Source organism: Ahaetulla prasina, chromosome 12 (genome assembly GCF_028640845.1).
Source record: "Ahaetulla prasina isolate Xishuangbanna chromosome 12, ASM2864084v1, whole genome shotgun sequence".
NCBI classification, from domain to species: Eukaryota; Metazoa; Chordata; class Lepidosauria; order Squamata; family Colubridae; genus Ahaetulla; species Ahaetulla prasina.
Window position 1 is genome coordinate 6,077,787 of NC_080550.1, and position 26,339 is coordinate 6,104,125.

At 44.2% G+C, this 26,339-nt stretch overlaps 1 protein-coding gene across 1 annotated transcript in view; it reads left to right on the plus strand.

The window, feature by feature from the left end:
- Window positions 1-24,871, plus strand: part of TOX3 (TOX high mobility group box family member 3) — a 106,188-nt gene extending 81,317 nt beyond the window's left edge. Inside the window, exons 3-8 of the mRNA XM_058155571.1 lie at window positions 2,247-2,504; window positions 15,917-16,186; window positions 19,335-19,562; window positions 20,603-20,683; window positions 22,314-22,778; window positions 23,123-24,871. Of these exons, the coding sequence (XP_058011554.1) occupies window positions 2,247-2,504; window positions 15,917-16,186; window positions 19,335-19,562; window positions 20,603-20,683; window positions 22,314-22,778; window positions 23,123-23,428 (1,608 nt within the window). The 3' untranslated portion in view covers window positions 23,429-24,871. The remainder of the gene's footprint in view (window positions 1-2,246; window positions 2,505-15,916; window positions 16,187-19,334; window positions 19,563-20,602; window positions 20,684-22,313; window positions 22,779-23,122) is intronic.
- Window positions 24,872-26,339: the final 1,468 nt, after the last annotated feature.

The window sequence follows — 26,339 nt, forward strand, 5'->3', positions numbered from 1 at the left end:
CTGTGTTGGTCCAAAGAGTCTCTCAAAAGCCCCCAGAGACCTTTAACAACAAGGTGCAGGTGATTAACAAAGGTGCAGGTAGTCCTTGACTTACGATTGGTCGAAGTTATGACTTACCTGAAGCTCTGGTGATTGTGGGCCCGAACCTCCACGGTCACTGAGCTTTGGATGCTTGGCATCACTTAATGATGGATGTTCCACCAGTTGTAAATTGAGGAGTGTAAATTTGAGGGTAGAAATTTGCGTGTGGATATGGCAGTGTTTTCTTTTTACAGAAGAGACCTTATCACGAACACTCACATTCAGGTAATCCTTGTTTTACAACCACAATTGAGCCCAAAATTTCTGTGGTCGAGCAAGACAGGGATGAAGTGAGTTTCTGCCCATTTTACGACCTTTCTTGGCACGATTGTTAAGCGAAGCACTGCAGTTGTTACATCGCTAACAAAGTTGTTCAGTGAAACCTGCTTCCCCCTTGACCTTGCTTGTCAGAAGGTCACAACATGGGATCCCGTAATCCTGGGATACTAGACCCATCGTAAGTACATGCCAGTTGCCCAGCATTTGAATTTTGATCACATGATCACGGGGATGGTGCAACGGTTGTGTGGGAAATGGCCATAACGTCGCTTTTTGCAAGTGCCGTTGTGACTCCAAGCAGTCACTAAACGAATTGTTGTAAGTCAAGGACTATCTGTATCTTGTTCCAGGTAAACAAAACTAAGGCACCCCCTTTTAGGAACTCTTGTAGTAAGTGAACCTTCTGACTACTGTAACCATTCCCTTAACATGATATGGCAGGGCCTCTGGTGGCTCAGACTGCTAAGACAGTCTGTTATTAACAGCAGCTGCTTGCAATTACTGCAGGTTCAAGTCCCATCAGGCCCAAGGTTGACTCAGCCTTCCATCCTTTATAAGGGAGGTAAAATGAGGACCCAGATTGTTGGGGGCAATAAGTTGACTTTGTATATAATATACAAATGGATGAAGACTATTGCTTAACATAGTGTAAGCCGCCCTGAGTCTTCGGAGAAGGGCGGGATATAAATGCAAATAAAAAAAAAATATATAGCCTGCCTATTATAAATAAATGGAATAATAAGAGGGAATTTGAAATAGGATTCTAAACTTTCATGTGTATGAGCTACAAGTCCTTCTTTTTAATGAAAAGAAGGACTAGGGGAGACATGATAGCAGTGTTCCAATATCTCAGGGGCTGCCACAGAGAAGTGGGAGTCAAGCTATTCTCCAAAGCACCTGAGGGCAGGACAAGAAGCAATGGGTGGAAACTGATCAAGGAGAGAAGCAACTTAGAACTAAGGAGAAATTTCCTGACAGTTAGAACAATCAATAAGTGGAACAACTTGCCTCCAGAAGTTGTGAATGCTCCAACACTGGGAACTTTTAAGAAAATGTTGGATAGCCATTTGTCTGAAATGGTGTAGAGTTTCCTGCCTAGGCAGGGGGTTGGTCTAGAAGACCTCCAAGGTCCCTTCCAACTCTGTTATTATGTTAAGTCTTTCTAAACTTTCATGTATACGAGCTACAAGTCTTTACTACCAGTACATATGTGCACTACCAAAATTGGGAGCATTTATGGTCATGTCAGAACAATTTGTAAGCCGATTTGCGTTGTTTTGTTTTGACTAATATATCGATAAAGTGGCAATTTGTTCTCCAGCTTTAAAAAAAAAACCATCCCAGGCTAGCCGATGTTCCCTCCAACAACAAAGACAGATGTTGCTAATTAAGTGTGCATTAAAAAACAGTTAATACTGATACATCATTAAAGCCATATGATAATGAGAGTTGAATCTTTAATCTGAAGGATCTGAAGAGCTGGGCAGATGTGAAGCGTGCCACACACTTGTGACTTACAATTAAAAAAAAAGAGAGAGAGAAGAACTTGAGATTCAGATTGTGAGGAGTGTAAACGAATTCTTTTTTTAAAAACTTTTTTAAAAATGCTTTTTTTTTTTTTTGCAAAAGGTAACCAGACTTTCTTTGTTTTTCCTTGAAGACGTTTCGCTTCTCATCCAAGGAGCTTCTTCACTTCTGAAGAAGAAGAAGTTGAACTGAAGAAGCTTCTTGGATGAGAAGCGAAACGTCTTCAAGGACAGCACCTGGATGACTGAGGATCTCCACCTAGACATTTTTTAAAAAAAAGATATTTGTTGTTGCGTAATCGTAACGTAAAATTAAAAACGTAAAATAAAAAAGATTTTATTTCTTTCTTTTTCTTTTAGCAAACATTCCATACTCCAAGCCTTGGCGACGAAGAGTTTGAGATTCCACCGATTACGCCGCCCCCTGAACTGGATCCCACAAATTTAGGGATGGCTGATATTCTCCTACCTTTTCAAGGCCTCAGTGACCAGTTGGGAGCCCAAGGAAATGAATTCACACCTCAGTTTCCACCCCAGAGTTTGGATCTGCCTTCCATTACAGTATCTCGAAACTTGGTGGAACAAGATGGCATTATCCAAAGCAATGGATTACATATGGTAGGAACATATATATTGGGTTGTTGTTGTTTTTTCTTCCCCCCCCCAATCTTCTGGGTATCTATGGTATCTCTTTTATTGCAGCAAAGAAATAAGAGCAACGTGGAGGATGTAAAACTAGCATTAAAACTTGCACTGATGATGTTACCTACTTTGGCAATCAAATTTCTGCCAAGAAAAACAACCAAGCTCAGAGAGCACCAAGGAGCCCGCAGTTGTCGTTTCCGTCTCCTCCTCCTCCCCCTCCCCCCCTCCTCCTCTTCTTCCCATTCACTGTCGTGTCCCCCTCCCCCTCCCACGACCGGGTCTCGGAAGTCCGTATCAGGCATGGCAACGAAGCCTCTGCAGCTTTGCCAAATTCCTCCGAGGTTTCTCAGGGCAGGCAGGAATCCAAGTTGTGATTTCAGCAAACTAGATGAGACTTTGCTTGACTCAAGGTTGGAATGCCAAAAGCAGGTCCTTTATATAGGCTGTGGGGTGTGGCTCCATGACTCAGCATTTATCCAGGCCTGCCCCACCCTTCCTTCTGCTGGCGTCGCCTCTCAGATCTCCGGAAGCGAGGATCCTCCCACTTTGAATTGTCTTCTGCTGTTTGAGAAAGGGAGGGGTCAGAAGGAGTAGGCCTGAGTAATTCCAATCCGTGGCTGACTTCCTCTGATGGCTGAGCCAAAGGAACACACGCCGTATGAGTGACGTTTGTTTGTTCATTCCTGATATCCTGTCCGGGCATGGGGCCAGGGTCGGGGGCTGGAGGCATGACAGGCCGTTCATCTTCATTATCAGACTCGGAGTCTGATAGCAGGCCCGGGAGGAGATGGGAGGGGCCCGGGTGAGGAGAGGAGGGAGGACGAGGCATAACATTCACCTTCTCCATTCCACAAACCCCATCTCCTCGTGGAACTGATGCCATTACCTAGTTTGGTAATGAAACTTTTGCAAGAAAAGCAACCAAGCTCAGAGATTATCAAGGACCCCACAGTTGTCGCCTCCTCCTCCTCCTCCTCCTCCTCCCATTGTCCTTCTCTGTTCCACAAACCCTATCTCCTTGTGGAACTGATGCTGTCACATAGTTTGGTAATGAAACTTGAAGAAAAACAACCAAGCTCAAAGAACATGAAGGACCCCACAGTTCAGCTCCGAGCTACCAATATTCTCTTCTCAAAGTAATCCTAAGCAAAAAAAACCCCGATCCATTAAAAATCAACCAGATTTTCTACTGAGTTCCTTTGCCTCTTTAAGATTAACATCATCCCAAATATTAAATTTATATTTCAAAGCCGTGTTGATACATGCCCGTCATTACTTATTTAAAATATTCACTTTATTAAAGTGATAAATATTTATTAATAATAAAATTCCTTTATTTAAATTGTATAATTTATGAATGATCTTTTTCTTGGAGCCCCCCCCCCGGCCTTTTTTTTATGACTGCTATAAAAAAAACATAAAAGAGGCATTTTAACTATGAAATTTCATTTCATGGTCAATTGGGTTTGCTGTATCTGAAAGAACTAACTATGGGGCCATAAAATAATTATGATATTAATCTACATTCGTACAATGGCTGCATGCAGCAGTGCTCTGCTTCTTGATTTTTTAATTGCATATTTGTTGTCAAGTTGTTAAATCGGTATTGATAGTTAAGTCACAGACTTTACAGATACTACAGATATAAGCTTCAATATTGGGTAAGATATATTGAAACTGGAATAATTCTTGAAATCTGAAGGTGACATCTATGGGCAACAGTGTCCATCTGGACACCTCTCTTGCTGAACCGCCTGTTATCCTAATAAAGATAAAATATTGCTTTAAAAAAATTATAAAGGAAACCGGGTGTGTTACAAAGAACAGAGAATTCTGTGTTACCAGGAATATTATTGGATTCCCCATATATTCATTGTGACAAAATAAAAGCAACAAATGGCTACCAAAGGAGTAAAAATGGCAGGGAGACTAAGAGTAAATAACCCAAGGAGCTGTAGAATGTTATGCAACGGATTGTCGCCACACCCATCGTGGTACTCACAACATGTTCTCCTTATGTGAGCCCAAGTGTATTTATCCATTTTACCTGCTGTTTATATATCGTTCAATCCAACAGTGCCTGTAGCAGATTCCAAAATAAAATAAATAAAAACCCTCCAAGAACAGGCAGCTCATCAAGGAGAGAAGCAACCTAGAACCAAGGAGAAATTTCCTGACAGTGAGAACAATTAATCAGTGGAACAGAGGTTGTGGTGGCTCCATCACTGTAGGTTTTTAAAAAGAGATTGGACGACCATTTGCCTGAAATGGTATAGGGTCTCCTGCTTGAGTTAGACTAGACGATCTACCAAGATCCCTTCCATTATTCTAGTATCTCAAGCTTCTACCCTGTTTCCCTAAAAATAAGACCCAACAGTAAAATAAGCCCTATGCTGTGCCTCGCCCGTCCTCCTCTCCACAACCGGGCCCCTCCCATCTTCTGCTATCTGAGCCAGAGTCTGATAATGAAAAGGAATGGTCTGGCATGCCTCCAGCCCTGGCACCATGCCTGGACAGAATGAGCAAACAAACCTCCCTCCTACAGCGTGTGAGCACGAAGCCAGCCACGTGCTAGAATTTTCGGCAGCAGACCAGGAGGATGGAAAGACACAGTGGACGGATCCCCGCTTCCGGAGAATGGAGAGGCGACGTCAGCAAAAGGAAGGGAGGGGCAGTCCTGGATAAGTGCTGAGTCATGGAGCCACACCCCATGGCTTATATAAAGGATCTGGTTTTTGGCATTCCTTGAGTCAAGCAAAGTCTCATCTGGTTGCTGAAGTCACACCTTGGATTCCTGCCTGCCCTGAGAACTCTGACAGGAATTTGGCAAAGCTGCAGAGGCTTCGTGGCCACGCTTGATACAGACTTCCCAGACCCGGCTGTCAGAGGAGGAGTGGGACATGACACCCTGTTTTAGGAGAAACATTCTGGCCAACACCAATCTATGCATGAAAACCAGATTTTGATGGATTTCTAAAAAAAAAAAAAAATAACAGCATGGAACCAATCTAATTTCTGGGAAAACATTGTTCTAAAGAAGGTCTCGGCTATGCAGAAGCTTCATCCTTGCGGTCCCTGAAGATGACAAAATGGCTGCCTACCATCCTGATTTTTTTTGAGCAGGCAGAAAGCTACCTGGAGAAGACCTGTCTCATGCATATCCAGGCCTAAGCCATGTTGAGTTTGTAATGTATTACTGTAAGTTTTGGCGGGAGTTTTAGGCGGGAAATATCTCGTCTCTGATTGGATGCAGCCTCAGGCTGAAGTGTATATAAGGAGAGGTTTTTCTCCAGAGTTTTGCTGGGTCACACTATATTAAAGAGCTGTTGTCACTAACCTGGTCTCCTGCCTCGTCAATACCCAAACTTAACATTGGCGGCGAAGGTGGGATATTGAGGCAGAGCACCAGAACAGAGCTGAACTCACTACGAGAATCAAACCCAGCAAGGTGGCGAATGCAGCGATGACCGGCTACACGCCACCCACTCCGTTTGACCCTGCCCAGGAGACATGGGGAATATATATGACCCGTTTGAAAGTTTCCTGGAGGCAAACGAGCTACAGGAGTCTCCGACAACCGTAAGCGGGCTTACTTCATAAGCCACTGTGGGTCCGCAGTCATCGCCGTCGCAGAAGCCCTAGCGGAGCCAACACCGCTACACTCCGTATCGTGGCAGACCCTTCAGACCCTCCTGAAGAATCACTACGCACCAGCCCGTCCAAATCGTTCGGCCAGTGCGAGTTTGGGGCGCAGGCAACAAGAAGGCGAGTCTATCAGCGACTACATGGCAGCCCTGAGACAAGCCTCCAAGCATTGCAGTACCGCGATCTGGACGAAGAGCTGCTGGAACAACTTATACGGGGGTCAGAGACATCCGTTTGAGGAGACGGTTGCTAGCCAAGAGCAACCTGACATTGGCAAACGCCTGGACGAAGCCAGAGCCCATGAGATGTCCAACCATGCAGCAGACACCTTACAAAGCGACTCACGCCGATGGCGGGCGCAAAGCGAGCACAGTCCACCACGAAGAAACCTATCGTGAGTCAACCAGCGAAGAGGAGGAAGAAGTCCACTACACGGAAAATCGACAAGGAAGACCGGAGGAATGCGGAAGTTGCGGGCGACATCAGCGCCAAAGATGTAAGTTCAGGGCGCCATTTGCGGCGGTGTGAAAGGAAGGGCACCTGGCTCAAGTCTGCCGAGCACCCCAACCTTCCGCCGAAAATTCAAATCGCCAATCAGAGCGGCTCTGAGTCAGAGATGCAAACCCCACATTCCGAAATTTCAAACCAGCCAATCAGAGCGCGAGATCGGCGAGGCGACCAGCGATTGGCCAGGAAAGAAAGAGCGCGAAGTCAAACCGAATGACTGTTACCATAGACCACGCAGCTACCGCATCGAAGAAAAGATCTTCACAAACCCGACAATTGAAGGCGTACCGTGCCGACTGGAAGTAGACACAGGATCAGCTATCACAATCATGTCCTGGGACACTTTTGTGAAAGCCTTGCCGCACATCGCAAAGCGCAAGCTACAGAAACAACGGCTCCGGGTGCAGGATTACCAGGGCAACCGCATCCCTGTTCGAGGACAACGACCGTCGAGGTCAAGTACGGGACATACGAAAAGACCCTGCCCATCACGTTAGTCGAGGAACCTTGCCAAGCTTGCTGGGGCTAGACTGGTTCAGGCGTTGGGAATGGGGTGACTGGCGTCCACGGACGGATGCAACCTGCAAAACACCTAATGGAGGAATTCGCAGGCGTATTCGAGGACCGTTTAGGCAAGTACAAGGGACCCCTATCTCCTTCAATTTAGACCCCAAATAGCTCCCATTAGGTTAAAGGCAAGGAGGGTTCCTTTGCACTCAAACCTAAAATCGACAAAGAGTTAGATAAATTAGTCAGCCAGGGATACTAGTGCCAGTTGACCATGCCAAATGGGAGACGCCAATCGTCACCCTATAAAACCAGACGGGTCCATAAGAATTTGCGCTGATTACAAGGCTACCTTGAACAAAGCATTGCAAAAGAGCGCCTACCCAGTTCCAGTAGTGCAACACTTATTGCACTCACTAGGGCACGGACAAGTTTTCGCCAAATTAGACTTGGCACAAGCGTACCAACAGCTACCCGTAGATGCTAGCACAGCTGAAGCCCAGACCATTGTAACGCACCGGGTGCCTTTAAATGCACCCGGTTACAGTTTGGGGTGAGTGTGGCCCTGGGCTATTCAAAATTTGATGGAGCGACTCCTACAAGGCTACCAGGAGTCGTGCCCTATTTCGATGATGTGTTGGTATCAGGGAAGATTTAAGAACTGGGGAGCGGCTGAGGAAAGTTTTGGCCATTTTCCGGTCAGCCGGCCTGACAGTTAAAGCAAAAATGCCAGGTGGGGGTCGAGTCAGTGGAATTTTTGGGATATAGGATAGATAAGAATGGAATTCACCCCACTGAGAGTAAGGTCAAAGCGATAAAGAGAGCCCCAGCACCCAAAAACAAGACAGAACTCAGGCTTTCCTGGGTCTGGTAAACTTTTATGCTGTATTTTTAAGAAACAAAGCAACCGTTGCTGAACCGTTGCACAAGTTGTTAGGAAAACACTGTTTGGTCTTGGGGAAAGACAGAAAACAGAGCATTTGAGGCAGTCAAAACTTGCTATCAAGCGATAGCCTGTTAGTCCAGTACAGTAGCAGGCTGCCGTTAGTATTGGTTTGTGATGCATCCCCTATGGAGTAGGAGCTGTACTTAGCCACAGACTCCCAAACGGCACTGAAGCCCCTATAGCGTTCTATTCACGAACGATGTCCCGGCTGAAAGAAATTACAGCCAGCTAGATAGGAGGCTCTCGCAATAGTGTCAGGGTGAAAAATTTCACGAATACGTTTTGGGCGAGACTTTGAAATTATCACTGATCACAGACCGCTATTGGGGTTACTGGCTGGCGACCGCCCAACGCCAGTAGCACTCTCACCTAGACTGACCAGATGGACTATTTTTTGGCCGCCTACTCCTACAAACTACAGCATCGGCCTGGAAAGGAGCTGGGGCATGCGGACGCACTGAGCAGATGCCCATTGCCAGGGAAATCGAGGACCCCACCCGGGCGCACCCGTTCTACTAATTGACTCTTTGGACTCTGGCCCAGCCACATCTCAGGAAGTGGCTCGGCCTCATACCGACGTTGTATTAAGAACTGTGATTGGATGGGTTCAAGGGATGGCCCGCTGCGCGAGCGGCGTTTTAAAGAGTTTGTAAAGAAAAAGAATTGTCTGTACAAGGGGTGCCTGCTCTGGGGGATAGGGTAGTGGTCCCCGAAAACTAAGGAAAAAGTCCTGGAACTCCTGCATGAGGGTCACCCAGGAATTGTGAGGATGAAGGGTTAGCCAGGAGCTATGTCTGGTGGCCCCAAATGGACAGGGAAATCAGTGACAGGGTTGGCGATGCCAAGTCTGTCAGGAATCCAGACCACTACCACCCACGGCCCCAGTGTTGGAGTGGGAGAAACCCCAAGGCCCTTGGTCCCGCATACATATTGATTTTGCCGGCCCATTCCACGGCCAAACATTTCTAATTGTGGTGGATGCATTCTCCAAATGGCTGGAGATCATCTAATGAAATCCACAACCGCTGGAGCTGTCACTGCAGCCCTAAAACACCTTTTCGCCACACGGGCTACCGGACACCCTCGTGTCCGATAACGCCCACAGTTCACCGCAGCATTATTTGAAGGGTACCTGGCTGAAGAGGGCATCCGACATGCCCTCTCAGCGCCGTTCCACCCTGCGTCGAACGGCCTTGCTGAACGATTTGTTCGAGTGCGAAGAAGCGCTATCACGAAGCGGCCCGGCGATTGGCAGGCACAAATCGACGATTCCTAACTGTCCAACACAGGACCCCTGTGTGGCCACCGCCGCAGCCCAGCCGAGCTATTAATGGGCGGAAGCTAAGATGCCCACTAGACCGGCTACACCCAAGCTACATACAGGACGGGTTCAAAACAAAACCAGATAGAAACTCAGAGAAAACATAGGAGACTCAGTGTGGGCACATAATTACAGCGACGGCCCTAGCTGGAAGAGGGGAGAATCATAGACAAACGGGCCCCAAATCTATCTAGTGGAAATAGACGATGGCAGAATCTGAGGCGCCACATAGATCAATTAAGAAACAGATTGAGCGATAAGACGGAATTAGGCGAGACCAGCCCTGACTATGATATAATTAACCCCACAGCTGACTGGAGCCGAGAACAAACAGAAAGCGTAAGCCAAGAACCAAACAGAGACTTATCTGAGTCAGGCGAGGTCCAGCGACACCCTCCGGTCCCTCTAGAGGACAGCAGGTCCGAGCCGGCGAATAATCCAGGGCCGGATGGCCGGGAGGAGGAGCTCAGAGGAACGAAAAGTCCCTCCGCAAGCTCGACTCAACTCCAGAAAGTGAACTGCGAGGTCCGGGAGAGTCAGGAGACGCCCACGTACCTGCAGGACTACGTAGAGAAGTAGTATGCAAATATGGGCAAAGTGCCTTCTGGGAGGGAAGGAGTGTAATGTATTACTGTAAGTTTTGGCGGGAGTTTTAGGCGGGAAATATCTCGTCTCTGATTGGATGCAGCCTCAGGCTGAAGTGTATATAAGGAGAGGTTTTTCTCCAGAGTTTTGCTGGGTCACACTATATTAAAGAGCTGTTGTCACTAACCTGGTCTCCTGCCTCGTCAATACCCCAAATATAACAGAGTTGTTCCCCGAGAACACAACTTTTAATATACCCCATGCAACCCTGGATGTTTTTGGAGACCTCACCCTTCCAGGCGGTTTTATATAGTCACGGATCGTTCTTTTAATTGGATTTATGGATTGACCCTGTTGAGATGTCCAGCAGAATGTCACCTTGAAGAAATGTCATGAAATTTTCAAGCGTCAACGGCGAAGAAATGAAATCTACTTGGGCAAAAGCTATGATTAATATACCATGTCTCCAGATTTATTCTGAATACTGCCTGACATGTGCACCTACAAACTTGAATATAAAACTGCCAGAGGCGCGAGTAAAAATAGGTTATGTCAAGGTTCACCCATGTTTCCCTCAGGGCCTTGAGTTGACTAGCTACATAATGGTACCTTTACAGACTTCTCTTAGATTTGCTGCCAGAAGACAATCGGAATAATAAATAATGCTTTACATTCCATTAATAAGTTTGGATGGCTGTATTTTAAGTGCAAGTAAGCAGTTTCATTGTCAAACTCAACGGTTTCCCCAATTATTAAAGATGGCTGCCACTGGATTAACATTTTCCTACCTCTTTCAAGAAAAGATTAATAAAGCAGCCCAGGACGCCTTGTCTTACATTCTCTAACTAGCCTGTGCCTTTGTGTGTGTGTGTGTGTGTGTTTGTAAACAGAAAGGGACAATTTTTCATATTGCTGATTAGTTTATGATTATGGACAGGAAAGAAAAAAGCCATTTATCTTCATTTAAAAGCATTCTGTTGGTCGAGATTTTCTTTCTCTGAAAAGAGAGAGAGAGAGAGGGAGGGAGGGAGGGATAAAAGGCATACAGTATTATTAGCATTGGCATTTTAATAATATGGTAATGCAAAATATCAACATTCTTAAATGAATTACTGGAGGGAGAAATTAAATAAAGTACCATTTGTGTTAAGAAAAGCACCCAGGGCACATATCACAATATGGTGGGGGGGAAATGTATACATCTAGACATAAGCAGATGGAAACCCGTTAGCAAACACCATCACAAGCCATTACAAAACCAAAGCATCACTTGACTGTGGACAATCACTTGAGAAATTATTTTAATTCGCAAAGGACGACCGTTCTACAAAGCCGTTCCTTGGGCTCCGTAGGGTTCTACCTTATTTTATTTTATTATTTTACTTTTATTCTTCTCTTCTCCTTTTGTCCCCTGTTTCTCCATCCCCCACCCCACATCCCCAAACCTTTAAACATCTCTCTATAAGCTGCCCAACCCGCTGAGTAGCACTGACATCAGTAGTACATCAATTTCAGAAAGTGGATTATTTTTACCAGACAGCTATTGTGACATATTGGGTCAGTCATAAATGAAAGATATTCATGCAAGCATGCAATACTTGTAATGAAGTCTCACTCTGACCTTCTGTATGATTGATTCTGTAATTTAGTTTTCTCAGGCACTGCCTGAAATGAAATGAAATCATGTTGAACAAGTTTTGAATACCCACAGTGCACCAGGAGAAGAAAAATCTGTAGCCCTGGAGGCTTGGGAGAGAGTAGCTGAACAATTTATCTCCATGCTATTATAGCCTTTGCCAACATTCAAGATTTTCTTCCCTCTCTCACTCTCTCTCTCTCTCTCTCTCTCTCTCTCTCTCTCTCTTTTCTTATTTGGCTTAAATACTTAATTCTGCAGGTAGCTGTAAATGGGAAAATAAAATGCTGTTCAGATTTAAAATGACAGCACCAGAGTACGTGCAAGGGACTGATAAAATATCTTGAATAGAACTGACCTTTTATGTTGCCGAAAGTTACTGAGGGATTCATCCTAATAATTACCATATAGATTATTTTTTATTTCTTTCCTGCAATGAAACATTTCAGGGAGCAGTGGTGCTGATTGAATGAAAATTGAACTTGTTAACATTCTCTCAGCTTAGCCTGTTGTACATAAGAGAAGGTTAGCTTTGATGAATTTTGAAATTCTTTTTTTTTTCTCTTCCCTTCAGATATCTAAGAAACAGACGGGGAAATAATTACTTTTTTTTCAGCCCAGGTTTTTATTTTCTTCTGTCTTTTTTTTTTTCTTTCTTTTTATTAAAAATAAATTACCTCTGGTTTTTACAAAAAAAAATATATACATCATTCTTGTAGTATGGCTGTTGGTCGGTGTACATTATTTTTCCCTATAAAAATGTGAGGTTTTGGAAGATTTTAAAAACATCACAGTGCTTTGGGGACACAATCTTAACTTAGAGATTGTGTCTTAATTTAGATGTTGTGAGGAGACTATGGAAGAATAATGTGGTATGTTGCTCTGTAAAATTTATGCCGCTTTCATTTATCAAAGAAGAATCAAATTCACCAGGAAGAAGGTTTTTTGATCAAGCTAAGAATAGAATAGAATAGAATAGAATTTTATTGGCCAAGTGTGATTGGACACACAAGGAATTTGTCTTGGTGCAGATGCTCTCAGTGTACATAAAAGAAAAGATACGTTCATCAAGACAGCTAGAGATTGGAAAAACCATTTGTCTGAAATGGTATAGGGTCTCCTGCATGAATAGGGGGTTGGACTAGAAGGCCTCCAAGGCCCCCTCTCCAATTCTGTCATCTACTCCATGGAAATTCACCAGATGCCTGCTTTCTAAGTGTTAGCTTCATTATTAAAACAATACCCCACATTGTGATATACAACACACAGGGAGATTTTATCTTCTGTTTACCATGGTTTACAAATCAGCATTATCAACTTATTCTTTTAAGAATCGGTGATGGGCTATAAGAATATCATTAAATAAAGCATGATTTATAAAACTGAATATTCTTGTTAACCCATGTAGGTTACGAAACAGCTGTAGGTTGTTTGAAGCATCTTTCAGCTTAATCTTTGTATGTTGGTCTGTATCTGTTTATTTTAATTTTAACTGTGTTATGGCACAAAAGAAATGAGCCATTGCAAATGAAACAAATGAAGATAACTTGAAATTTTATGGAGACAACACTACAAAACTAAATTTGTATTGGTTTTCAAATTCTTACCCCTTTTTTTTGAGAATGTTTATTTATTTATTTATTTAATCACATTTGCATACCGCCCTATCTCCCAGAGGACTCAGGGCGGTTTACAGCCTAATAAAAACATACATACGAATACAGAACAAAACACCAATTTAAAAAACTTATTAAATAAGGCCGAATATTAAAAATGGCAATAAAAATAGTAAAACCCCATTAAAACCAAATTTAAAATTTAAAATTCTAGACCAGTCCTGCGCAAATAAATAGATGTGTCTTAAGCTCGCGGCGAAAGGTTCGAAGGTCGGAAAGTTGACGAAGACCTGGGGGAAGTTCGTTCCAGAGGGTGGGAGCCCCCACAGAAAAGGCTCTCCCTCTGGGTGTCGCCAGTCGGCACTGCCTGGCTGACGGCACCCTAAGGAGTCCCTCCCTGTGAGAGCGCACGGGTCGGTGGGAGGCAATCGGTGGCAGCAGATGGTCCCGTAGATTCTTTAGGTTATTCTTTGTTCTTTAGGTTATGTTCTTTAGGTTATTGCAAACCTGGGTAGTAGACACGATTGCAGCTTACTTCCTTTATCAAATGTATGCTTCCAATTTTGTTGTCTTATTTGTTTTAATTATATACTCTCTCATAGTCTGAATGAGTGTGGTTGTAATTAGGACAACGTCAGTGTTATTTCATCTATTACAACCAAAACGTTTTATTTCAAGCTTTCATTACTATGTTTAGTGATTGGTAAAAAAAAGTCTTTGTTATTTCAAAGGTGTTGTCAACATTGTTGCTATCGTATTGACATTGCTAAGGGAAGAAAATTATGGAACACAATTTTCTAGCCAAAATGTGCATCATTGATTCAGCCCAGACCAAATCGCTTTCCAAAAAGGAGTTGATAGAGCCAACACACACAAAAAAAATCCCTAACCTTCATTTACTTCTTATATTTTCCAATCTAACTTAACATTAACTACCTACCTTAACTTGGATTTCCTCAGGTGTTTAATAAATTTCCTCTTCTCTAGTATGAAAAAGGGATTGTGATGAATCTGTGAATGGCTTGCTGGCTGGCAAATCCAGAATATAGAGATAGCAATATATAACAAGATAGTTTTCCCCAAACAGTGGAAGGATATAATTGCAGCCTTTTTGCAAACAGCAGCAGAAGGAGAAAGACAAACAAGGATAGCTTCCCAAAACATTTGAAGTTAAGTTTCATTGCAGATTTGGAAATCCTACCTACTCGATTCTGACAAGTATCATATTTTTGGACTGTTAAATAGTATTGATTTTTTTTAAAAAAAAGCTTTTATAAGAGCCCTGGTGGTGCAGTGTTTAGAATGCAATATTGCAGGCAAATTCTGCCCACAGCCTGGAGTTCGATCCTAATGGTTGACTCAGCCATCCATCCTTCTGAGATCGGTAAAATGAGGACCCAGTTTGTTGGGGGCAATAAGCTGATTTTGTAAATCTCCCAGATTTGTAAAGCATTATGGGGCAGTATAGTAAAGGTAAAGGTTCCCCATGCACATATGTGCTAGTTGTTCCCGACTCTAGGGGGCAGTGCTCATCTCCGTTTCAAAGCCGAAGAGCCAGTGCTGTCCGAAGACGTCTTTGTGGTCATGTAGCCGGCATGACTAAACGCCAAAGGTGCACGGAACGCTGTTACCTACCCACCAAAGGTGGTCCCTATTTTTTCTACTTGCATTTTTATGTGCTTTCGAAACTGCTAGGTTGGCAGAAGCTGGGACAAGTCACGGGAGCTCACCCTGTTATGCGGCACTAGGAATTTGAACCGCTGAGCAGCCGACCTTTCAATTGACAAGCTCAGCGTCTTAGCTACTGAGCCACTGCGTCCCTTTTATGGGGCGGTATAAAAGTCTATATATAAGTCTGTATGTAAGGTATATAACCGTGATGGCGAACTGTTTCTAAACCAAATTTGGGGGATCAATCAAGAAATCGGGAAGCCAAGGAAAAAAATTATTCATCTACTGAATAGCATAACATCTCCACTTAGGGCTTGGAAGTAAAGCCAAGTCTTTAAGGCCCGTTTAAGGGACAGCAGGTTTTGGGGCTACTCAGAATATGGAGGAGGTGATACTATTCCAGAGATTGAGAGCTATAACAAGAGAACGCTCATCTCTTGGGAGCTATCAGATGACACTGCTTTAATGATAAGACCTGGAGCAAGTTGGGTGCTCCCTCATATAGCCAAGTCCACTATTGGATGGTCCTTCAAGTAGCCAAGCCCCCAAATCACAACCAGCATCTTGACTGGTACCCAGAAGCTTACGGATAACCAGTGCAGCTCACCCAACAGAGGTGTTTACATGGACCTACCCAAGTGCTGCCCTCACTCTCCACATTGCTAGAGTATAGTCTTCAAGGGCAGCCCCATGCAGAAGGGGGGAACATTCTAGCCATTTCCAGAGATCTAGGTGTTTGCGAAATGGAGGCCTGGTCATTTGTGCCCAAATCAACTCTGGGCTGATCTATTCCAGGTTCCATCAGTTTGTTTTCTTGGCTCTCTCTCTCTGTGTGTGGTTTCTCAGATGTTCTCCCAACACCAAAGTTCAAAAGTGTCGGTATTCTTCCTCTCCTGTCTCTCTTAACATTAAGAATTCCATTAACAGCCCTCCGTTCTTTCTCTGTTTCAGGATCATACCCATACAGGGATGCCTCAGTACCGTCAGGACCATTCTTTGATCATGAGATCTGTAGTCCACATGACGGAAGCTACTCGTTCAGGAATCATGACTCCTAACCAGCTTACAACTATTAACCAGTCCCAGCTAAGTGCTCAACTGGGATTAAATCTAGGGAGTACCAACTTGCCACACACGTCTCCTTCCCCTCCTGCAAGCAAATCGGCGACTCCTTCTCCGTCCAGTTCTATCAACGAGGAAGATGCGGACGATCCCAACAGAGTAAGTTACAGCATGTGCCAATCAGCCAATCGATCAATCAATCCAAAGCTTTTTCTGCATAAATTTTTGATGCTTTCGCTCTGAAAAGATTTCAGAATCCTTGTGCCTCGGTGGCTCAGTGGTTAGAGTGCAGTACTGCAGGCTACTTCTGCCGACTGCCGACTGCCTGCAATTTGGTAGTTTGAATCTCACCAGGCTGAAGGTTGACTCAGCCTTCCATCCTTCCGAGGTGGGTAAAATGAGGAGCCAGGTTGTTGGGGGCAAGAGGCTGACTCTGTAAACTGTTTGGAGAGGGCTGCAAAAGCACTGTGAAGCGGTATATAAGTCTAAGTGCTACTGCTCTTGGTTGCCCCAAATAACAAGATTTTCTGATAATTTGGGGAGTTACCTGTCTGTGGGTAGGATGGATAACCTAGGGCCTGAAACACCATGCAAGAGAAAATGAGCAGATAGTAGCAAGATAGTAATTGGTGGGTGGGTTGGCTGGCTGGCTAGCTAATTGTTTGTTTGTTTTTGTAAAACGAGTTAAATATATAGATGGGCACCACTTTTATCCAGCTTTATCGCACAGAGATCCTTTGTGGCTTTTTCAAAAGAAGGAAGTTACCTACATAAGGGTCCTCATGAATAGATTCCTGCCTTATAAATGCAGTCCTCTTGTTTGTCGTCTCTGGCTGCAGTGCTTTTGAACATTTTCACATGCCACCTCTCGTTGGGTATTCATGCTTTAAAAAGAAACCAAGAAACCCGATGCATGGCTTCCTTAAAAAGCAGACTTCTCCTTTTTCATAAGTGGTGCTCTTCAGTTTGTTTTTCATCTCAAGAGTAAATGACCATCCGAAAGAAAGATGGCAGGTGGAGAAATACATCTGAACCCACAGCCCATCCGTTTTGGAAACAAATAGCAGGGTTTTATACATGTTTCTAGCACAGCATCTTATTTTTCTTTGAGGGGGGAGGAAAATCTTTGCCATTATTTAACTTTAAGCCAAAGGATTGTGGCAAATTACATCTAGAGATTGGTAGGCCAGTCAATGGGTGAAAACCAAGAGATTTGCACACATGTAGAAGGTGTGGATCTTATCAAGTGGCGTTTTGATCAGAATTCAGCCTACGAGCTATGCAGGGCAGCTGCAGAGAGAGAGAGAGACACACACACACACATTGGCAGTGAGAAAGGATTGAGAAATAACTCTACTCATTGCTCTTTGACCTGGATGAATTAACAGAGACATTAGCAACAGCCGAACAAAAGGGCTGGAAAAGTACGAAGAGTTTCTTCCTCTTCTTTTCATGCAGAGTAATATCTTGTTTCTCAAATATTAGTGGGGGTCCATCCGACACCAAAGAAAGTTTTAATGCTTAAGAGGTTCTAGCTGAAGAATTTAATGTGATAGGCTGTCCAGAGTCGATAGATAGATAGATAGATAGATAGATAGATAGATAGATAGATAGATAGATAGATAGATAGACAGACAGACAGACAGACAGACAGACAGACAGACAGACAGACAGACAGACAGACAGACAGACAGATAGATATAGAAGGTAGGTAGATAGATAGAAGACTGACAGACAGATAGATAGTAGGTAGGTAGGAAGGTAGATAGATAAGAAAGAGATAGATAGATAGATAGATAGATAGATAGATAGATAGATAGATAGATAGATAGATAGATAGATAGATAGATATAGATGAGAGAGAGAGATGAGAGAGAGAGAGAGAGAGATATAGAAGATGATAGTAGATAGATAGATAGATGATAGAGAGCTAGATAGATAAATAGATAGATAGATAGATAGATAGATAGATAGATAGATAGATAGATAGATAGATAGATATAGATGAAAGAGATGATAGAGAGATGATCGAGAAATGATAGAGATAGATGATAGACAGACAGAGATGATAGATGATAGAGATGATAGATAGATAGATAAATAGATAGATAGATATAGATAGAGAAATGATAGAGATAGATAGATAGATAGATAGATAGATAGATAGATAGATAGATAGATAGTTTCCCCGAAAATACGACCTTCTCCGAAAGTAAGTCCTGGCTTGATTTTTACACATGCACCCAAAATAAGCCCTAATTAAGACCTCACCCATTCCAGGGTGCACAGGTAAAAATTAAGCTAGGGTGGGGATGGGGTGGTGGTGGAGCTGCCATACTACTTACCTTTGGACAGTTGCAGCCAGGCCTCGCACACCCCGACACCTGCCTTGCCGGCCCATTTCTTCTGCGGCCGGCAAGGCTTTCCCGAAGGCCTCTGCAGCCGATAACAGAGCTCCAGATCGATCCTTCAGGAAAGCCTTGCCAGGTGAAGAAGTTCTTGAAGGCCTTTGACAGCGAAAAGGAGGCCGGTGGTGACGCGCACAAGTGAGGTGAGTCAGTGGATGACATCCTCCTCCCCTCCCCCGCGAAAATAAGACCTGGTGCCTTTTTTGTTGGCAAAAAAAATATATAAGACAGGGTCTTATTTTCAGGCAAATATGGATAGATAGACAGATTGACTGACTGACTGACTGACTGACTGACTAGATAGGGTGATTTTGGGCCAATCACCAGGAGTCAGTCAGTTCTAGTCCCGCCTTAGCCATGAAAGCCAGACAGGTGACTTAGGGCCAATCACCAGAAGACAGTGAGTTCTAGTCCCGCCTTAGCCATGAAAGCCAGACAGGTGACTTTGGGCCAATCACCAGAAGACAGTGAGTTCTAGTCCCGCCTTAGCCATGAAATCCAGACAGGTGACTTTGGGCCATTCCCTCCCTCTCATCCCAACTCGCCTCACAGGGTTGTTGTTGTTGTTGGAGGAGGAAAATAGATGGAGGAAGGTGTGTTGTCTGAGTCTGCTTCCTTGATTTATTTGCAAAAAGTAACAAAGGGATACCAATAAATAAAGATCACAAGATCAGGCCCGACTCCCCATCAACCTCCTTGTTTAGCAACAGAAACTCTTCCCCACCCCCACATATGTGTTCGTAAATTGAGGACTCCCTATAGTTTCAACGAGCTGCAGACAAATCCTGGCTTCCCTTCCAAACATCTGTTTCCCTTCAGATCCGAAGCCTGCTATTTTTTAATCACATCTGGCCTCTGAAAAGACAAGGGTGAATATCCCCCCGTTTCTGCTCTTCTAGGTTGCCGGAGAAAAGCGAGCGGCCCCCGATCCTGGCAAGAAGCCCAAAACGCCGAAGAAAAAGAAAAAGAAAGATCCTAACGAACCGCAGAAGCCGGTGTCCGCATATGCCCTGTTCTTCAGGGACACGCAAGCCGCAATTAAAGGCCAGAACCCCAACGCTACCTTTGGCGAGGTTTCAAAAATCGTGGCTTCGATGTGGGACAGCTTGGGAGAAGAGCAGAAACAGGTAAGCGGAGCGGAGCCGCCTTGGAGTTCGGAGGGAAAGGCGCCAAGGATTACAATCCCAGCTAATTAAAACAGTGGAGGGCTGATCTTTTTTTTTGGGGGGGGGGGCTTCGCTAATGAGGAAGCCAGCACAGATGGGTGGGGGGAGACACGACCAGGCTGCCTTTTTAGTCTCGCCTGAGAAACTCAAAAAGAGTCGAGATCTACCCGATGGGTTTGGATTTGCGGGGGTAGGATTTTAACGAACCGATGGATGAACCTTGATTAGAACCTCATTTTTTCACCGACATTTGATTATCGGGCGATACTGTGCTCCTGGTAGGTGCAGTGCTTGTGCACGCACACGGGTGCACAAACGTAGAAACACACACACACACACACACATGTACAAAATAGGGGTTTTCTTAGAAAGGTTTTTTTACTATCTCACAAAAGGACTCTGGTTATTTTTGTTTTGATCCCCCTTTTAAAAATTCTTTTAAAAAGGAGTTACAGTGTTGATAATGTCAGCAATTGTCCTACTACTACTACTATTACCTCCTCCTTCCTCTTTCTCTTCTCCTTCTTTTCCTCCTCCTCCTCCTCTCCTCCTCCTTCTTCCTCCTCTCTCTCCTCCTTCTTTTCTTCTTCCTTCTCCTTCTTCCTCTCCCTCTTCTCCTTCTCTTCCTCCTCCTCCTCCTCCCTCTTCTCCCTTTTCTTGTCCTCCTCCTCCCCGTCCTCCCCCTCCTTCCTCTCCCTCTTCTCTTCCTCTCCTCCTCCTCCTCCTCCTCCTCCTCCTCCTCCTCCCTCTCCCACTCCTTCTTCTCCTTTCTCTTCCTTTCCTCCTCCCCTCCTCCTCATTCTTCTTCTCCTTCTTCTCTTTCTCCTCTTTCCTCCTCCTTCCTCTCCCTCTTCTCCTTCTCTTCCTCCTCCTCCTCCCTCTCCCTTTCCTCCTTCTCTTCCTCCCCCTCCCCAACAGCTCCTCTTCAGGCAAGAACCGCCGTATTTTGTGAAGCTTCTGGACTTGAAGGTCTGGTGTTAACATTGTACCATTTTCAACAGGTATATAAAAGGAAAACAGAAGCTGCCAAGAAGGAATACCTGAAAGCCCTTGCAGCCTACAGAGCCAGTTTGGTGTCAAAGGTGAGCTGAATGCCGACTTCAGTTCAATGTATAGGAGCAGTTTTTGATCCAGATTTATTTTCTTTTTCAATCATCTTGTTAAAGGCTTTTAAAAATAAGTAACTAGCCCATTGCTTGAGGTATGAAATGGGGTTCCGGTTCCTTCTAAAATTACCTGCAAATGCGGAACTAAACCTGTGAGAAAAGAAGGAGCGAGTTAAACAAATAAGGACTTTTTAAAAGAGCTATATAGCAGCTCCAACAGGTTTAGTTTCTTCAACAAATAAGATCAAGGGAATGTCATGTAAAACACTGCAGCATCACAGAATGTACTTTTTAAAAAACGACCCTGTAATCCCTTGCATTGGGGTGGAGTCGGGACGACGACGGAGCTGAGAGTTTACCAGCCAGATGCCCTTCCTGACACCTACACAGGGTTCACAGCAAACAATTACTCACCGCTCCCAGAGAGATAAATATTTGCTGTTTCCTAGGATTGAATTCACATAATCTCCAGGCGAGAGCTCTACCTCTAGGCCTCCAGGCCGCTCCATCACAGAACATACTATGATAAGACAAAATACATTAATACTGAGACAAGGCTGCCTATACTGCATAAATAACCCTCATCCCTAAAGGTCTACAACCACTCAACAGCAGTCAACTTGCTGCGGCTAACTTATTAGCTTATTCCACCAGACTTGAAAACCTGGGTTTAGAAAACTTGGAACTCCGTCACCTTCGACAGGACCTGGTTTTAGCTCATAGAATCATCCGTTGTAATGTCCTTCCTGCCAACGACTACTTCAGTTTCAACTACAATAACACAAGAGCTACCAATAGATTTAAACTTAATGTCAACTGCTCCAGTTTGGATTGTAGAAAATATGATTTCTGTAACAGAATTATCTATGCTTGGAATGCATTACCTGACTCTGTGATCTCTTCTCATAACCCCAAAAGCTTTAAACAAAATCTATCTACTGTTGACCTCACCCCATTCCTAAGAGGACTCTAAGGGGTGTGCATAAGAGCACAAACGTGTCTACCGTTCCTGTCCTTTTATTTCTTTCCCTACATATATATATATGTTTATACTTCCTTGTTTCTCCTCATATATATGTTTATATATTATATAATCTTTTTGTGTTATGCTTGTGTATATTGTTTTGACAAAATTAAATAAATAAAATAAATAACTTGCCACAACACAAGAGTTACACTAAGATTGAAAAAATAGCGGAATAGAATCAGTAAAGAAAGGATGCCAAAGGAGGGACAAAATGAAATGCGAATGACAAAAATGAAAACATTTTTAAAAACTATTTTAAATATGTAAATTGGATGGTTGAATGGTCCTGCAGCGAATTGTCCCTTGGCAAGTTGGCCATGGCGGGCTGTCCCGTTGTGAGCTGGCCGTGGTGGATTGGCTTACCAGTGAGTTCCTCAGTGGTGGGATTCAGCCGGTTCGTACCACTTAACGGGCGAACCGGTGGTTAACTTTCTGAACAGTTGATTGAACTGGTTGTTGGAAGAAATCATTAGGACAGAGGTTGTTAAATTATTTGAATCCCACCACTGGAGTTCTTCCATCCTGGTCTCTTAACCTCGAACCCCTTAATTGTTGTTGCGTTCTCTTTTTGGCGCACAGGCTGCTGCTGAGTCAGCGGAAGCGCAGACGATCCGGTCCGTCCAGCAGACTCTGGCCTCCACGAATTTGTCTTCTTCCTTGCTTCTGAACAGCCCTCTTTCGCAACACGCCACGGTCGTCACCTCCCCGCAGACTCTCCAGCAGCCCCTTCCCAGGGCCATCGCCCCCAAGCCGTTAACCATGAGGCTGCCCGGGAACCCCATCGCCGCCCCCGCCTCCGTCGCCCCCAGCGGGCCCGCAAACATTTCCCCCTCGCTGATCAGCTCCATGACGACCAGCATGGCCCCCACGCCGGCCTCGGCCCCCACCCAAGTCAGCCCTTCCTTGCAGAGCCAGCAGCACCAGCTGCAGCATCTCCAGCAGCTGCACCTGCAGCAGCAGCAAATGCAGCAGCAGCAGCTCCACCAGCAGCAGCTCCACCAGCAGATCCAGCAGCAGATGCAGCAGCAGCATTTCCAGCACCACATGCACCAGCAGCTGCAGCAGACCCAGCCCCAGCAGTTGCAACAGATGCAGCTGCAACAGATGCAGCAGCAGCAGCAGCAGCAGCACCCGCCGCAGCCTTCCCCCCAACAACTTTCCCCGGCTTCCTCGCAGATCACCTCGCCGATAGCGGCTATCGGCAGGCCGCCCCAGCGGCCCGCAAACATTTCCCCTCGCTGACCACCTCCATGACGACCAGCATGGCCCCCACGCCGGCCTCGGCCCCCACCCAAGTCAGCCCTTCCTTGCAGAGCCAGCAGCACCAGCTGCAGCATCTCCAGCAGCTGCACCTGCAGCAGCAGCAAATGCAGCAGCAGCAGCTCCACCAGCAGCAGCTCCACCAGCAGATCCAGCAGCAGATGCAGCAGCAGCATTTCCAGCACCACATGCAGCAGCAGCTGCAGCAGATCCAGCTCCAGCAGTTGCAACAGATGCAGCTGCAACAGATGCAGCAGCAGCAGCAGCAGCAGCACCCGCCGCAGCCTTCCCCCCAACAACTTTCCCCGGCTTCCTCGCAGATCACCTCGCCGATAGCGGCTATCGGCAGCCCGCCCCCAGCCAGCCAGCCGCACCCATCCCAAATACAAGGGCAGACGCAAACTCAGCTCTTATCGCAGGCCGGTATTTTCTGAAGACCTGCCAAGTCAGCCCGTGCTTTGCATCCCAGAGGAAGCAAAGCTGTGAATGGGGCAGAAAATGGTGCGGGGCTGTGGAAGAGTTTATGCAGGAATGCATAACACATAAAAGAGACTTTTAAGCTGTCTATTAGATAGGCAATAAAAGAACTACAGTGTAGCTGGGTATAATCCTTTAGCTGAATTATAAATATTTGTTTTCCAGGGTTCCCTTCCCTTCCCCCTTCCCTTCCCCCTTCTCCCTTCCCTTTCCCCTTCCTCCTTCTCCCTTCCTTTCTTTTCCTCCTTCCCTCCCCTTCTCTTCCCCCTTTCATTCCAACTTCTCCCTTCCCTTCTTTTCCTCCTTCCCTTCCCTTCCCCCTTTCATTCCCACTTTTCCCTTCCCTTTCCCCTTCTCCCATCCGTTCCCTTCTTTACCTCCTTCCATTCCACCTGTCCCTTTCCCTTCCTTCTTCCCCTCCCCCCCTTCCCCTTCCTTTTCTCTCTCTCTCTTTTTTTTTAGGCAAATAAGCTGTGCTCTTTTTTCCACTTTTTTTTTTTTAATGTGGCCCGTTTTTATTTTCTATTTTTAATTTATTTCAAGCTTTACTGACAGTATGTGAACTGAATAGTCTGAAATGCCTGGGCAAGAAGACTGAGAAAAACAAGATGGCCTTTTTACAATTTTCCGATTAAAACCGTTCCTTTCCTGCAAAATTGGCAGATCGGTTTAAGTTTTGGAATTCATTTGAACCCACGAAGCTCTTAAAAGCACAGATGTAACTACCTGTAAAATGTGGATTGGATTTCATACAATCATGCTTCCATGACATGAGTAGGTGACAGTGTTTTTCTGCCATGGATAATAATGATGTAAAAGAAATATCACAGACTTTTGCCAAAGGTCTTTCCCCCCACTTTTTTAAATAATGTCTTCTGAAGCTCATCAACATCAAAAGCCATCTTTTCATTTTACCCTGTTTTTTTTCCCCCAAATTCTCCAATACTTTGGAATAAAACACACACTTAATTCAGTTCTGCTCATAACCACCCATTAAAAAGAAACTGAATATTCTATTCTGTGTTTGGGTGAACTTTCAGATTTAATACACTGTATTTTTTAAAAAAAGGAAATGCACTTAAATAAACTGTTATTACAAAAAAAAAAAAGTAAGAAGGAAAAAAAATGTTGAGTTTTTAAAATGCGATGTAATATTAGTAGATTATTTAAAGGGGGTTGCCACATCTGAATAATCAGTGTAAATATTTTCTTTAAAAGGTTGTAAGTTTTCAGATCATGTGTTGTAAAGTTTTCATAAATGAGGCTTTAATGTAAACACTGGTAACACAAATGATTTAATTGCGGCATTGCTTATTGTGTTTTTATGCTGTTTTATACTTTTTTATGAGTTACAATAGCAGCAATTAAGTTGTTTGTATTTTGCTTATCTAAAAAAATGCTTTTATCTTGCTAGAGAATAAACACATTTCAGGAAAAAAAAAACTACCACCACCAACCAGGTTTGCAAAATTGTAATTAGTGCTGAATATGGAATATGGATGGAACTTTTGATGGGTCCATCTGGTGACAATGGTGACCTACCGAAGGTTGGAAACCTTCGACCTTGTACTCCTTGACTTATGAACACAATGGAGCCCAAAATAACAACAATTATTGACACTATGGAATATATTGACACTATGGAATATGCAGCCATATTCCAATAATACATATTATTAGAAGAATAGAAATAGGAAGAGGAAGAGGAAGAGGAATAGCAGTAGACTAGAGTAGAATAGAATAGAATAGAATAGAATAGAATAGAATAGAATAGAATAGAATAGAATAGAATAGAACAGAACAGAACAGAACAGAACAGAACAGAACAGAACAGAATAGAACAATACCGTTTCCCCTAAAATAAGACATCTCCTGATAATAAGCCAAATCGGGCTTTTGAGTGCATGCACTAAAATAAGCCCTCCCTGAAAATATTTAAACACATGTGCAGCCGGTCCCCCCCCCATTTCCTCTCGTTTCCTCCATGTGCCCCAAAATAATAAAACCTCCCTGAAAAAGCCAAGTACTTATTTCGGGGTTCAAAAAAATATAAGACAGGGTTTTATTTTTGGAGAAACATGGTAGAATAATAAAATAATAGAATGGAGGAGGAGGGGGGAATGAGAATAGAACAGTCGCGAAGTCGTATCCGACCCATCGCAACCCCCTGGATAGCGTTCCTCCGGGCCTTCCTGTCCTCTACAAATCCCCTGGAGTCCATTTAAGCTTCAGTGACTCCATCCAGCCACCTCATTCTCTGTCATCCCCTTCTTCTTTTGCCCTCAATCTTTCCCAGCATTAGGCTCTTCTCCAGTGAGTCCTTCCTTCTCATTAGGTGGCAGAATAGAATAGAATAGAATAGAATAGAATAGAATAGAACAGAACTGAATTGAATTGAATTGAATTGAATTGAATTGAATTGAATTTTATTGGCCAAGTGTGATTGGACACAAGGAATTTGTCTTGGTGCATATGCTGTCTGTACATAAAAGAAAAGATACATTCATCAAGAATCATAAGGTACAATACTTAATGATAGTAGGATACATGTAAGCAATCAGGAAACAGTCAATATCAATATAAATCGTAAGGGTACCACCAACAAAGTTAAAGTCATGCAGTCATAAGTGGAAGGAGATGGGTGATGGGAACGATGAGAAGATTAATAGTAGTGCAGACTTAGTAACTAGTTTGATAGTGTTGAGGGAATTATTTGTTAAGCAGAGTGATGGCGTTTGGGAAAAACTGTTCTTGTGTCTAGTTGTTCTGGTGTGCAGTGCTCTATAGCGTCATTTTGAGGGTGGGAGTTGAAACAGTTTATGTCCAGGATGCGAGGGATCTGTCAATATTTTCCCAGCCCTCTTTTTG